The following is a 15851-nucleotide window of genomic DNA, read 5'->3' as shown; positions in this document are numbered from 1 at the left end:
TGGTGCTGTCTGTACTGATCAGGCCCATGACTGCACCACAGATGAGTCGCAGTGAACAAGGACACAAAGGAGCGGCCACTGCCAACCACACCATGCCGGGGGGCAACGACACCAGGTATGTCACATGACCGAGTGGAACCTAGGAGCTTAAAAGTTATTATGAGACGTCGATGAGGTTATCGTATCACACGCGGGATGAAAACCAAGTGGTTTTATTATATGATTAATAAGCTTTACTGTATATATGTTAGAGCTGCACAAACTGTTTGTCCAGTTGTTTGGATTGAGCAGGTTGATGCTAAACCCGGGTGAGGGTCACTGGTGTTGATGGGGCAGAGTTGCCAGTCCAGTTACAACAACTGAAGAAACAGCTGTTGAGTGTGTGTGGATTGCTGCTCTCCACAGAGGCTAATAAAAGCTGACAGTTTCGTGGAGAGCAACATTAAGGACAAATTAAAGCAGCTGTTTCTTCAAATGGTCCTAGTGCTGGCTGTGGTAATCTTACACCAAACTGCCTATATCAGTCCGATTGGTGAACTTTAGCAGATCTGATCAGGATCTGATCGGTGAAATAAAAAGAGGTGCATTACACTGATGAAGACATCAGCTGAAGCGCATGTATGTCTGCTCGTCTGGTTTCTGAAGTTGTGGCTGTTTCAGGGATAACCTGCACCTGCTGGAGGAGGGCCAGGGGCTCCCCAGGGAGGAGCTGGATGAGCGCATCGCCCGAGAGGAGTTCAGACAGCCCCGGGACTCTCTGCTCAACATCTGCACTGAGTTCTACAAGCACTGCGGCCCCCGGCTCAAGATCCTGCAGAACATGACTGGGGAGCCACGTGTCACCACACTGGAGCTGCTCGACATCAAGTCACACATGAGGTGTGAGAGCTGGGGTGGACAGGGAGGGAGGGAGGGAACTGCACTGGGTTCTCCTGCCCTGATTTAGGGGATCTGGGGTACTGAATGCCTGCACAAATTCAAACCAATGTCTCAAACATTGTAAGAGGGAAGGTGGGAAAGAAAGGGGGAGAGGGTAGAGTTTAGATACCCTTTTCATAGGAGACAATAAGAACATACAGGAGATCCTTGACATAGTCACAGCCTAGTTTCTGTTTCTCTATGGGAGATCATTAGAAGAACGTTTCTAGTTTCTCTGTTTCTCTATGGGAGTTCATTGGAAGAATGTCTAGTTTCTCTGTGGCTCTATGAGAGTTCATTAGGATAATGTCTAGCTTCTCTGTTTCTCTATGGGAGTTCATTAGAAGAATGTCTAGTTTCTCTGGCTCTATGATAGTTCATTAGAATAATGTCTAGTTTCTCTGTGGCTCTATGAGAGTTCATTAGAAGAACATCTAGTTTATCTGTTTCTCTATGGGAGTTCATTAGAAGAATGTCTAGTTTCTCTATGGGAGTTCATTAGAAGAATGTCTAGTTTCTCTGTTTCTCTATGGAAGTTAATTAGAAGAATGTTAGTTTCTCTGTGGCTCTATGGGAGTTCATAAGCAAAATGATTTGTAAACAGCAGAGCTTCTGTTTTCAAGTCTAGGCCGCTGTTCTATAACCTCAGCTGTATTTTTTTTTTCACAAAATAGACACTATTCATTCAGAAGTTTTCACAGGGATTTAGAGTACGTATCGCAAAACAATGGGTACATTTCACGAAAATTGTGAAATCTCTGAACTACAAAAAAAATACAGCTTTGCCTTTGGTGAATAAGCCCCCTTGGTTCTGATGGTGCTTGATGCCCCTCCCCAGGCTGGCTGAGATCACTCACTCCCTGCTGAAGCTGGCTCCCTATGACACCCTGACCATGGAGAGCCGTGGTCTGAGACGCTACATCATGGAGATGTTGCCCATCACCGACTGGACCACCGAGGCCGTGCGGCCCGCCCTCATCCTTATCCTCAAGAGGCTTGACCGCATGTTCAACAAGATCCACAAGATGCCCACTCTGAGGTAACTGCAGGGGGAGGCCAGCTGAGAGGCCAGCTGGGTGTTGAGTTGCCATTTGTTGTGCACCTCAAAGTCTGGTCACCTGGGACTGCACTCTTACACTATGTGCACAATTGGAAGTGCTTTGCATCTACAAATTGTACAGTCCTATAGTATTACCTTCACTAACTGCAGTCTAGCGTAATATTTAGGTTTTGGACAGAGTAATGTTCTATCAACAACATAAGTCATATTGGTCGTCTAATTTTGTGCAGGGCCTGGTTTCTCAGCAGGTTTTAAAAGGTATTTCTACTACAGCAGTCCAAAGTACCCACTGACTCCTCCCTTATAAAAGCTTGCTGTGATGTGTTTGCAAAGTAATTTGTCATGCTTATGCTTTACCATATGTTCACAATGTTGTTTTTTGTTGCAGTTCTTTACCATGTATACTGTAACTGTGCTTTACTGTGATATCTCCATGCTTTACCACACTGGTTCCATGCCATACCGCAGTAAACATGTCTAAGGGCTAGCGCAGGAGTCACTTTCCCTCCTTGAGTGATCCATACATTAAATTAAATCCAAATATTTTCCATATTTAAACATGCGTGCATTCGTTAAACATGCCTTGAACCTGCACTCCCAAAACATACCCGTATTCAGTGCTTGCTATATTCTGTTATATTTAATATTCAGTAATTGCACTCATGAAAATTTACCTCCCGTCAGACAATATGCCTGCACGCTCCAAATATACAATACATGCAAGCATATCTGCACTTCATCCCAGCCTGTCCCTCCCTGTTACTGAGCCTGCACTGCCTCCAAGCCAGTCTGTGTCCCTGTTTGCAGACGGCAGGTGGAGTGGGAAGCCGCCAGCAGCCTGATTGAAGGGATTTGCCTGACCCTTCAGCGGCAGCCCATCATATCCTTCCTCTCGCACCTCCGGTCGCTGATCAACGTCTGCGTCAATCTGGTAAGAGAGAGAACTGCATCAAACCCGCTAACACGTTACAGAAAGTGCCATCTGAACGATTGGCTGTGGTGAGGCTTCCATTATGAATATATATTATATTATATATATATATATATATAGATATATATATATATATATATATATATAATATATATATATATATATAAATCTCTAGAGAGAAAGTCTTTTCGCACAAGCGTTTGTAATTCTTTTTACAACCTATTAACATGTCCTAGGGGAAGTCAGGGTCTATTACATTATTGTATTACAGGCATAAGTAAAAATATATTTATAGTTTAACTGCTCTTGAGTTTGATTGAGCCACAACAGTTTAAATAGTTTGTTTTGTTTTCTTAGATATGATGTTGCATATTCAGTAAGAGAGCATTCACATGCCTGACCAGACAAGCTAATGAGATTGTCTGGTAAAGCGTAGCAGAGTTTAGTGAAGAACAGTACATGCTCAGTGCAAGCATGGTAAAGCATAGAGAAGTATAACCCAATTGAAGCACAGTAAATGCTAGTAATTGCAAATGTTTACTTTTCCCTACAAGATAAATGACTGTGCAGTAACACTGCTCCTGCTGTTTGTAGGTGATGGGTGTGGTTGGACCCTCCAGCGTGGCTGATGGCTTGCCTCTGCTTCACCTGAGTCCCTACCTCTCCCCCCTGCTCCCCTTCAACATTGCCGTGGTCAGACTCGTGGCTCTGCAAATACAGGTGGCTCCCGAGACTTTATTAATTTCCCCTCTAAATGTGAAATTGACAAAGACTTCTAGTTCCAACATGTTACAATGTAGTTCTGTTCTAATCTCTGTTTTGAAGGAATAGTGTGATATCCAAGGTTTCAGTGTGATATCAGCTTTCTTCCTTTCTATTTGTGTGGGATACCTCATCACTGCTCACCATTTCAACATCATGAAGTGTGGTTCTTTATTGAAGTTTAGGTCAGTGTACCTATTAAAAAATTATATATATATATATATATATATATATATATATATGATTCTCATATGTTTCAGGTTATATATTAATATATATTCCCTTTTTATTATATGACCACACGACATTAATATATACTGGTGTGCTGTAAGTCACAAGGATTAAATGGAGCCATTGAAGTTAATTTTACCTTCTGCTTAGGAAGTACTTTGGCAACAAGAAGCAATCTTTATAATTTTCTACACAGGATGAGACCCTAGCTATAGCTAATACGAGAAATTGATTTAACATATTTAAGTGTTTAAGTCGTGGTTGGAGTTCTGATAAAGCAAGCATTCTGACAATTTTTTTATTATATATTCACAGGCGCTAAAAGATGACTTCCCCCTTAGCCATGTGATCTCCCCGTTCACCAATCAGGAGAGACGAGAAGGAATGCTTCTAAACCTGTTGATTCCGTTTGTGCTGACGGTGGGATCTGGCAGCAAAGGTATTGCCGCCTTTTTGTCTGTTTCTTTAACAAATTCTCTTCAGCGGTTATTAGAGTCAACATTTTTTTGCAAAAAAAAAAAATATGCAAACTTAATTTCCTTACCTCTTAATGAGCACTAGAAATATTATCACATATCCCCTCCCTCTTTAATCTGAACGAGTACCGATAGTTCCAATGGCCTCCTCTGAATATTAACTTTCCCTGTGTTCCCGTCTTCTTCCAGACAGCCCTCATCTAGAGCAGCCGGAGGTGTTCCTGCTGCTGCAGACCGTCATCAACATCCTGCTGCCGCCGCGCATCATCAGCACCTCGCGCAGCAAGAACGTCATGATGGAGAGCTCTCCGGCACACTGCTCCACACCGGGAGACACGGGCAAGGACCTACGCCGGGAGGGGCTGGCCGAGTCCACCAGCTAGGCCACCTCCCTGGGTGAGAACAGGTGGACAAGACTGGAAACATCAGCCCATCAGTCTGCTGTTGATGTATTGCAGCTAACAGTGAAATGTACAGCAGCTGTTGTAGAACAATGTTACTGTATATGTTAATATGTCTTGTGTTGGGTACCTCTTGTTGTTATAAGAGATGTCATCTTGTGCAAAACATTGTACTCAGGAACTGTGTCTCCTCTTCCAGCTCTGAAGATGGTCCTGGTCTGTTTCGAGCAGCAGCTGGGGAACCAGTGGTACCAGCTGAGTTTGCAGGTGAAGGAGATGGCGCTCCGCAAGGTGGGCCTGCTGGCCCTATGGGACTTCATCGACTTCCTCGTGAGAACCAGGATCCCCATCTACATACTGCTCCGCCCCTTCATCCAGTGTAAGGTGAGCCCCTGGACAGCCCTGGATAAGGGATAGGATTCATATTCATGGCTAATCTTAACAAGGTTAATATTGTATTCAACAGAGAAAGAGAGAGCAAGTTAGCAAGAGAGAGAGATTAGAGACACATTTTATCAAACTGGCAGAAAAAGGAGGAGGATGGAGAAAAGAAAGAGTTAGCAGAGATCTCTGCTAGTATATTGCCTTCCACGTCATTCAAAGCCTTTCAGCACAACACATGGTGATGGTGGTTGAGGAGGGTAGTTCCCTCTCAGTGATGGTTGAGGAGGGCAGTTCCCTCTCAGTGATGGTGGAGGAAGGCAGTTCCCTCTCAGTGATGGTTGAAGAGGGCAGTTCCCTCTCAGTGATGGTTGAAGAGGGCAGTTCCCTCTCAGTGATGGTTGAGGAGGGCAGTTCCCTCTCAGTGATGGTTGAGGAGGGCAGTTCCCTCTCAGTGATGGTGGAGGAAGGCAGTTCCCTCTCAGTGATGGTTGAAGAGGGCAGTTCCCTCTCAGTGATGGTGGAGGAAGGCAGTTCTCTCTCTGTGATGGTTGAGGGGGGCAGTTCCCTCTCAGTGATGGTTGAGGAAGGCAGTTCCCTCTCAGTGATAGTGGTTGGGAAGGCAGTTCCCTCTCAGTGATAGTCGAGGAGGGCAGCTCCCTCTCAGTGATAGTCGGGGAGGGCAGTTCCCTCTCAGTGATGGTCGAGGAAGGCAGTTCCCTCTCTGTGATGGTTGAGGAGGGCAGTTCCCTCTCAGTGATGGTTGAGGAAGGCAGTTCCCTCTCAGTGATGGTTGAGGAAGGCAGTTCCCTCTCTGTGATGGTTGAAGAGGGCAGTTCCCTCTCAGTGATGGTGGAGGAAGGCAGTTCCCTCTCTGTGATGGTTGAGGGGGGCAGTTCCCTCTCAGTGATGGTTGAGGAAGGCAGTTCCCTCTCAGTGATGGTTGAGGAAGGCAGTTCCCTCTCTGTGATGGTTGAGGAAGGCAGTTCCCTCTCAGTGATGGTTGAGGAAGGCAGTTCCCTCTCAGTGATGGTTGAGGAGGGCAGTTCCCTCTCAGTGATGGTCGAGGAGGGCAGTTCCCTCTCAGTGATGGTCGAGGAGGGCAGTTCCCTCTCAGTGATGGTATTCCCTCCCAGCTCCTGACCCAGCCTGCAGAGAGCCAGGAGGAGGTCACGGCCCGGCACCACATTGCTGACCAGCTGGAGCGGTGCTTCATCCCCCGGCTGCTCTGCAAGAGCTCCCTCATCGCTGAGTTCAACAACAATCTCAAGATCCTCAAGGAGGCAGTGCACAGTGGAGCAGGTGAGAAAAGCATGTGTCTACTAGGGAGGCGCAGTACTTCTGATCAACGTAAAACACTGTGCTAACAGATTCATGATATTGAAAATGGCTCTTTCCTACCGATCAGTGGTGCTAAATATTTTAATCAGCAAGACATCTCACAAGTAGAATGGTACCCCACAATATTCTCCTTTTTCTAGGAAAGCAGTACAACTAGGGGTGGGGAGTTTGTTGCTGGATAACTTTACTCCTCTTTAAAAAGGATTTTTTTTCCTGAGTGGTGCCAGTATTTCGCATATTTTTAAAGAGTAACCAATTATCAATTCAGAGATACCAGGGTATTAAGTACAGTAAGTAAGGGGTCTGAGTGAGGAAAATGGGCAATACAATCCCCACCCCTAGCCTTGCTGTAAATCATGTTATTTCCAAACTTTTTAAACTACTGTGTGTATGTAATATATATATATCTCAATTGCGAACTATTTTTTTTTTTTTTTACTATTTTCCGATGGGTTGGGTCATTATTTAGGGTTTGTAACGTGATAAGTTTACATAATTAATAACTGTTTACTATTTTTTTTTGTATGCATATTTTATAGATAAGCTCTCCTGTGACAGAAAATATTTAGCAGAAAACAACTTAGGGGTGTCCTGGAAAAGCATGATAACCCACACTTTCATTTTCACTACATAACCTAGCCGTCCTTCCTATTACCAACCAAACAGAACAGAAAACTGAAACATAATCAAGTTTAACCACCACAACTTTTTTTGTTTATTTTCCAGCAAATAGTTTTTGACGTTCATGTGAAGTGAAGTGAGTTGAAGTTGAAATATGGAGATGAATAAGGCTGCTGAAACGGTCTGTGCTGTCTGTGTGTGTCTCTGCAGTGTACCAGGGCAAGACCTCCATCAGCACCGTGGGCACGTCCACCTCTGCCTACCACCTGAGCCTGGCCACCATGTCACGATCCAACGCAGGGACCGGGGCCGTCTGGCAGCAGGACAGCCAGCCCTCCCACCGGGCCTCGCAGGACAACTCTGAGCCGCACTGACGAGGACAACGAAGAAAGTGAGGAGCAGCCTTCCAGCCTGATACCTCTCTCTCTGCCTGTCTGCATGTTACCTCTCTCTCTGCCTGTCTGCATGTTACCTCTCTCTCTGCCTGTCTGCATGTTACCTCTCTCTCTGCCTGTCTGCATGTCTGCCTCCCACAATGTAGATCCACAGTCACAGTTGTATTATTATTATTATTATTATTATTATTATTATTATTATTATTATTAATAATAATAATAATAATTTCTTAGCAGGTGCCTTACCCAGGGTGACTTAGTTATATACAAAAGGTACATATTAAGAATTACAGCACAATGAAGTCAATTTTAGAAGCAAAAGTGGAGTAACTACCATGACTCTGTACATAGGACTTGTTGGGAATAATAGATTATAGCTCAGTTTATTCATATTGCTAGTAGTTCCTGTTGCAATACAAATGTGATCGAGGATAAGTTAGTCTTTTTTGTAGATGCCACAATGTAGTGTGGCTTTTGTACATGTGAAATGTGTTTGGTTAGTGATGAATATGATTTTATGTTAAAATGAAAATTATTAATCAAATTTAATATTTTTTGTTCAATGAAGCTGCAGTTGAACAGTTTCCGGTCCCAGCCAAATATACATATCCACAGTGCTGTGGAGTGTGTAACTTGCTTGCCACTTTACAAAATATCTGGAACGTATAGGCCACTGTTACCTGGCACAATGCAGTACTGACTACAGATTAAGAATCTTGAAACTTGCAATACATTTAAAAACGTAAGAGTTTTACTTTAAATCTTCCAGGTCTTCTCATGACTGACCTGCTGTCCCTCTGCCTGTCTGTCCCTCTGTCTGTGTAATCATTACAAATGACTCTGTGAGCATGCCCAGTGTGATGAGTGAGCATGAAGCCTTCCTGGCCAGCATGATCAGGCGGCGGCGGTTCTCCAGCCACTTGTCCAGCGTGTCAGCTCCGCAGCATGAGCCCGTGCTCAGCACCATGCTCCCCAGCCAGAGGTAACCTTCTACCCAGCCCGTGCTCAGCACCATGCTCCCCAGCCAGAGGTAACCTTCCTCCCAGCCCGTGCTCAGCACCATGCTCCCCAGCCAGAGGTAACCTTCTACCCAGCCCGTGCTCAGCACCATGCTCCCCAGCCAGAGGTAACCTTCCACCCAGCCCGTGCTCAGCACCATGCTCCCCAGCCAGAGGTAACCTTCCACCCAGCCCGTGCTCAGCACCATGCTCCCCAGCCAGAGGTAACCTTCCACCCAGCCCGTGCTCAGCACCATGCTCCCCAGCCAGAGGTAACCTTCCACCCAGCCCGTGCTCAGCACCATGCTCCCCAGCCAGAGGTAACCTTCCTTCTAGCCCGTGCTCAGCACCATGCTCCCCAGCCAGAGGTAACCTTCTACCCAGCCCGTGCTCAGCACCATGCTCCCCAGCCAGAGGTAACCTTCCTCCCAGCCCGTGCTCAGCACCATGCTCCCCAGCTAGAGGTAACCTTCCTCCCAGCCTGTGCTCAGCACCATGCTCCCCAGCCAGAGGTAACCTTCCACCCAGCCCGTGCTCAGCACCATGCTCCCCAGCCAGAGGTAACCTTCTACCCAGCCCGTGCTCAGCACCATGCTCCCCAGCTAGAGGTAACCACCTTCCTCCCAGCCCTCGGCACATTATACATTGAAGAATACATGTTTGTTTGAATATTAATCTATCTTAAAAAATGATGGCCCTTTATGCAGTTGCACACAGTACTTGTACATTTTACTGTCAACATGGACTAACCAAATTAACTAAGTCATATTTGAATTTACAAATTGTGAAATATCGAGATAGTGCTGTAATCATTTTGAAGATCTGATGCCTATGACTGAATTGTGTAGTAAGGCACAGTGTAACTGATATAACTGAATGTAGACCTCTTCCGTTTGTGCAACACATTCAAAGCGGGTGATGCTAAAAAGCATGGAGAAGTACAGGATGCTGCTTTGAGATGAGAGTCAATTGCATGCGTCACATGTTCCCTAAATCCTCCTCTCCCTCCCTACCCCTCTGCAGTGAACCTAATGTCCTAGATGAATCCCAGGGGATGACCTCAGAGGGTAACCTGTCTAGGTACAGTGTCAAAGATCTACCTGTGTATGTCAATGTCTGTGCTGGGAAACCAAAGCTAACGTCCTTCCTCTCACTGTCTCTGCACACCCCATCCTTATTAATAAGTCATTGTGTTTTTTATTTGAAACGATTGAAAAACTACTGTACACAACATCCCAATCATTCACTGTGTCTTATTAATCTTTTGTGGATTGAAATTCTCTGCGTTTTGAAGGAGGATTTTTCTTCAAGTGATTCGTTGCTGTGACGTGATGTCTCATTGCAGTCAGTCCATGGTGCCATGACATCCATTCGTGTGTCCTGGCTTCTGCAAAGCAATCATGAGCCCATCTTGGGGACCTGGTGTGAGGGAGCTGGGGTTGCAACAGTCAAGGGCTTATTTTTGTTTCACCTAAATGCCTAAACCTAAATCAAAGCCCTTTCTGAACAGCTTGCTATTGGATCCTAAATGCATTAACCAAACAGAGAAGCACAGACAGCAACTTTGGAGAGAACGAATAACAGTCAAGATTTGACGAGCTGCCCAACATAGTGAACTGAGTAGGAGGTCGACCAAGAGAGGTATTAAACAGACAAACACAAATAAATACGTGTTCTTTGAAAAAGCTAGAGTTTGAAATCGTTTTGATATTTTTGTCTGCGTCTGGGTCATTACCCAACTGCTGTTCTCCACCTCTTTTTTGAGTCAATCTGCAATCTACTCTGTCATATTCTGCCTAACTACTGTAACAGCCCCTTTCAACATCTCTGTTTAAAACAATAGTGTTATTGAGAGAGGCTTTAATGTGACAGAAGCCTGCAGCAATATGATGTGTGTTGCTGCAGCTCTAGCCTCCCCACATTCTTCAAATTTTTTGATGTGTGATCTCTAGATTGGGTTTATTTGATGTCTAACTGTATTAGTTTTTTAAATAATTGTCTAAAGTAGTGATGTTAACCTTTAGAACACTGGCAACAGTAATTTTTTCCCAGCCTTTCATGTAATAATCAATTTTCACATAAACATAACGTATATTATAGATGCAAAGCATATTTTTTGCATGTGTGTGCCAGTGTTGAACAGATCATGGTACATAAAGCAATACAATATTGAAAGTTCACATTATTAATATATAATCCCAGTGTATGCATGTACAGTATTTAGATCATACAGTACATACAGGTGCGGAAAGTGGTCATTTGGGGGGACAAACGACGGATGACATAAAAATGACATTCAAAGCTCTCTTGTCATTTGAAAAGAATGGTTTTAATGCAAACCTGTGCTGCGTGTTTGTTTGTGGCTTTGCATTCTCTGCAGGGTGGCCAGCGTTCAGAGTGAGCCAGGGCAGCAGAACCTCCTGGTCCAGCCGGCCCTGGGCAGGAAGAGAGGGCTACGGCAGGTGAGGATAGTCGATGGCTTACATACTCACTAGTACAGAGCTTCCTCGTCTGGGGTTTGGAACGAGGTTTGCAAGCAATTACCAGGTGCTCCCTGAACAATTCTGAAGAACAGTCAAGTAGACTGAAACCATGTGCACTTTATATAGAACAGGAACAAACAGCTATTTATAAATCTGTTCTGAGGATTACAAAATACTTGCAGTAAAATAATTCAAACGACATTTTCATTTGTAATGTCGCTTTGCTATTATTTTTTTTTGCAGTTTTACATATTGTATTTTTTATTTTAATAGCATTAACACCACTATATACCTGTATATATTGTAGCATTATGCGGTGTGTTTTTTGGTTCCTTGCTGGCGGTAGTCAAAACACGGACATCATGTTAAATTAGTGAACACCTGCACAAGTAGAGATAAATATGAACTATGCAGTGAAGCACCTTTGGATCGCTTGAAGAAAGGGCCTATGTAGGTTTTATTAATAATAGTATTTAAAGAGTTTGAGTCAGTCTCTAAATGACGCAGAACGTTTTCCTGCTTGTTGATTTGCTGCTGTATTTTCTCGTCTGGTTGCTGTAGCCGAGGAGGCCTCTGCTTTCGATGCAGAAGACCCAGAACGAGCCCCGCAGTCGCCCCAGAGCTCACCTCTCCACCACGCGCAGGAGCATCCAGCCCAAATCCAGGACCCTTGGTAAGCTGCACCTCTTCTCAAAGCTTTACAGCAGCTACAGGTCACTGCTGCTGTTCCAAAGGCAGAATTCTGAGGAGCTGACTCCTGTCTGTCTGTTTGCAAGAATCCTTACAGTCAGCGCTGCTTTGCACATGTGCAGTGGATTGTCTAGGTGTGGCGAAGATGACAAGTACAGAACAAGTGCATGGTGCACCTGTGCAAAGCAATGTTGTCTTTGCAAGGGTTCTAGAAAACAGACAAGCCAGAAGAACGTGAACTTGCTTGCGTAACTTATTATCCTTGTCCACCCCCACCCTAAAGAACAGAAGAGGTCGGTCACCTTCACTGAAGCACAGCCTGATACAGCAGCCTTGACCCCTCCAGCTGAGAGCAAGGAATGCCCATCAGAGAACCAGAGCCTTGTGGTTAAATCATCGTGTGCTGCCTCTCCTTCCGTTGTAACTGCGGACATGCACAGCCCCACAGCAGTCAAGGTGGGATACCAAGATACAGCACATCACCTGGTGACGAGGTTCTTTGAAAAAAAATCTTTGATTTGTTGATAACTAGTCCTTTCACAGAACAGAAAAATGTTAAATAATTCAAAAACAAAACAGGAGTCAAGCAACAAAAATAGACTGCAGCAAGCACTGCCTGCTTCTATATAGACACGCCCACCTAGTCACGTGACTACCAGGGCCCAAAAAGAAAATAAGGTTTTCTAAATTAAACATTTTCCAAATAATAATTTAATAAACCAAAACCAAATGCTGACTCAAAGGATTGAGAGATTTGAGTAAGAGATCTTGAGTATACAAAACAGCAAACCACCACCAAAATACACACTGTTTACATAGCACTCATATGTATGTGCCAGGCAGAAACTGTTCTCAGGGACAGAACCCAGTTACAGCCATTAGTGTAGATTTTGAAAACACCAAATGCTTTTAATTTGCCCCAACCTGAAAGGGAACATTTAAATCTGAATGCATCATGTAACATACAAGCATAGACAGGTTGTGTGTTGTTTCAGGTGGAGACTAAGAACAAAGCGGAGCCACGGAGCTGCCTGTCCCCTCCCCCACCTCCTGTGCTGGGCACCCTGCCCCACCCTGCCTCCCTGCCTCCGGAGAGACCTCCAGCCTGCTGCCGCACACTGACACCGTCCTGCACATCAGCGAGGATAATGACACGGAGAGCCCCCTGCTCTCCCCAGCCTTCACCTACACCCACGTCGAGCTGGGGGACGACGAGTCCCATGTTTAAACAGCTCCTTTCATCATCCGGCTGTACAGCGCGCTTGCAGAGCGCTTCGAGAGAAAGGAACCATCTTTGAATGGGGGTGAATGGAATGAGTAGGGTTGGAGTGCATGGATTCCCAAACCTTCTAATTTGGACTTTTAAATCGTGAAGCACAGTAAAGGCATCAGTGCTATTACCCCTGTATGCCTGGCCCCATTGTTTTAATATATTACCACTGTTATTGTGGTGAGAAGTTACAGATTCTGGGGGTACCATTAATACTGCTCAGAGAGATTTCATACCTTAACACAAAATGTCCTCAGTTTAACTTTTGATAACTTGAGATGGCTTCAGTTGTATTCATCATACTGTATATCATACTGTATACTGTATTACTGGGATTTTAAAATGAAAGTCCAAATTAGTAAATTGCATGTGTAATGAATCTAGCTCAATGCCAATGAAAGGAGGTTGACTCATTTAACCGGTTTTGTGTGAATTAACTAAATAATGTGCTAAAGGTGTATCCTGTATGACTGTTGTGATGTTTATTGGCAAGAGAGTGGATTGGCTAGAGAGAGAAATTCGGTGGAGATAAGTTTTGCAGGGGTATAGGCTAACTGTAGCATACAGAAGTAATACATTAAGTCCTTGTTGTGTTAGAACTCCTATCTGTGCATTGTTAATCAGTATTGTACACTCGCTGGCCACTGTTAGAATCCACTATGACAGCTTGGCATTGACATGGCATAGACTCCACAAGAGTTTAGCCATGAATACAACATGAACTTTGTCCCACAGTAAAACTGATTGTAGTTTATCCTGAACTAAAAAGCTGCTTGAAAAAAGGCAGATACGTTTTGCTTTTTTATTTGCAAATACACTGTTTGTAAAAATTTGATCAGATGCCTTAAATGTGCACAATGCCAAAGTGTAAGCTGCTGGACTGTATTGTGTATCGTGTCCCGTGTCCGTGTCTGTGAGATTGCCTGCTTTTATCCATGTAGTGCTGGACTACTTACCAACCCAAAGACACACACAAACAATAATAGCAAGTGGGACTCCCTGATCATTACTCGCAATCACACTGCATTCAAAACCTGTCAAATGTTAAAACTGATTTGTATGTAACTGTCAGAATACAATGAATATGTCCAGCTTAACTGTGAACTGGGGTGTGCAAAACGGTTGTTAATGATTCTTACACTTAAGCTACTTTGTTACAAGTTGCTTGATCTCATTGCTCTTATCTATCAATGCTTTCACTGGCTGGGTGCTATTGTAGCTATAAGTTGCATTTTCAAATCATGTCAGTCTACACCAGGCTTCATGAATTTCTTACTTTGCATTTTTTGGCATCTGGTGGGTCATTTCTCCTAAAGAAAATGTCAAATAGGATGTGGTTTTTTTTTGCACACCCTCTCTCTGTGCACACAAGTATACAGAGATGGAAATAAGACACCTACTGCATAGCAGTTTCACCTATTCTAGGTTTTGATATGAGCTTGATCAGCCCCAATGTATAGGCAACAAGATCAGGTGTGTCTCATTACTGTAAACTCATTGTAAAACTTGGAATGGATCAAACTGCTATGCAAAGGGAGTATTTACTTCTGGTACATCACCATTATAGATCTGTGAAGCAAGAATAGTCCAGGGGCAGGTTTTTCAAAACTTGTAATCTGGATCAAAGTGATTGGATTTTGTTATCGAGATTGCTTTTATCCTTTTTTTTTTTTTTTCAGAAAAGGTCACTGCTGGGTTACATTTATCCAGATTACAAATAATTAATTTCTTTAAAAGGAATCACAATCACAAAATATCTCGATTACAAAATCTGGATCCCTTTGATCCAGATTACAAGTTTTGAAAAGCCATCCCCAAATGTCTAATGGGGATTTACATGTTATGTGTCTGCTGTGAAGGTGTTCCACTGTTTTAAACTTAGCCCCCCTTTATCGTGCCAATTCTTTCACTAGCACAAACGTGCTGTATATGTTAAACATAAATACATATACCTTAATAGTAGCGGATTATTGTTTTGTGTGCTATTGATTTCTGTTTGATTACATATAGAGAAGAGATGGTCTGTCGTGTTCTACAGAGTTTCAACATGGCTTGTGACCTTTCAAAGTGGACCAAACACATTTGCATTTGTAAACAGAGCACTTGTAGAAAAAAATAAGTGCTCATGTGACATCAATTAATCCTTTTACATTACAAACATTGTATTTCTGCATTGACTGAACCCCACCCCCCACCCCCATTCTAAATATTGCTTGAACATGTACAGACTGAATCCACATAGGTCTCTCTAGCGCTCAGTAACAAGCTGCAGTGTGATGAAGGTTATGAGAGGACTGGTTGCCTTGACGATATTTAAGACGATATTTATACGTTATGAAATATGTTTCCCTGCTGATGGCTTTGCAACCAATCTCTATAGTAATGCTCTAAACACCACTTACTGTTGTAATCAGCATGCACCCTCAACCAGATAAGAAATATACTTTGAACTTTACCTTCTGCTACTCAATCGGTTTGCAATCCTGGATTTGACATTAGATCTGATATACGGTACAGTATTGTACCGAGCTACAGCTGCAGGGTTTCAATCAACTGTGCAGGACAAAGAGATGTTCCCCCTCCCCCTCAGCAGTAAGTGGACCCCTGTAACCTAACAGCCAGCACCCCCATTCCTTTTGATCTACATTCTCAGACCCTCATGTAATAATCAAACTCATCATTTGAGCATTAGCATGTCAGGGCTTCCTCAACTTTAAAACACATTACCTTGTCACAAGTAAGCATACATGTTGTAAGTTATGAATATGGCAATACATAAGTAACAGCAGATGTAAAGATCCAATACGTTCACACATCAACCATTCCTTTCCAAGGGATGTCAGGGTAGGGGTGGGGAGGAGAGGCACCTTCACCATTTTTGGAGTTCAGTTGT

General features: G+C 43.7%; 1 protein-coding gene across 1 annotated transcript in view; it reads left to right on the top strand.

Annotated features, from left to right (window-relative positions):
- LOC121321971 (protein unc-80 homolog) overlaps nt 1-14401 on the top strand; it is a 34472-nt gene extending 20071 nt beyond the window's left edge. The window contains 17 exon segments of the mRNA XM_041261356.1: nt 23-115; nt 661-879; nt 1757-1957; nt 2786-2909; nt 3504-3629; nt 4218-4341; nt 4568-4774; nt 4979-5163; nt 6297-6462; nt 7333-7478; nt 7480-7511; nt 8350-8499; nt 9539-9595; nt 10896-10977; nt 11560-11671; nt 11972-12144; nt 12684-14401. Coding sequence (XP_041117290.1) covers nt 23-115; nt 661-879; nt 1757-1957; nt 2786-2909; nt 3504-3629; nt 4218-4341; nt 4568-4774; nt 4979-5163; nt 6297-6462; nt 7333-7478; nt 7480-7511; nt 8350-8499; nt 9539-9595; nt 10896-10977; nt 11560-11671; nt 11972-12144; nt 12684-12986 — 2500 coding nt within the window. The 3' untranslated portion in view covers nt 12987-14401.
- The last annotated feature ends 1450 nt before the right edge of the window (nt 14402-15851 follow it).

This window comes from Polyodon spathula, chromosome 10 (assembly GCF_017654505.1).
Source record: "Polyodon spathula isolate WHYD16114869_AA chromosome 10, ASM1765450v1, whole genome shotgun sequence".
Taxonomy (NCBI): Eukaryota; Metazoa; Chordata; class Actinopteri; order Acipenseriformes; family Polyodontidae; genus Polyodon; species Polyodon spathula.
This window is presented reverse-complemented; position numbering and strand designations above follow the sequence as displayed.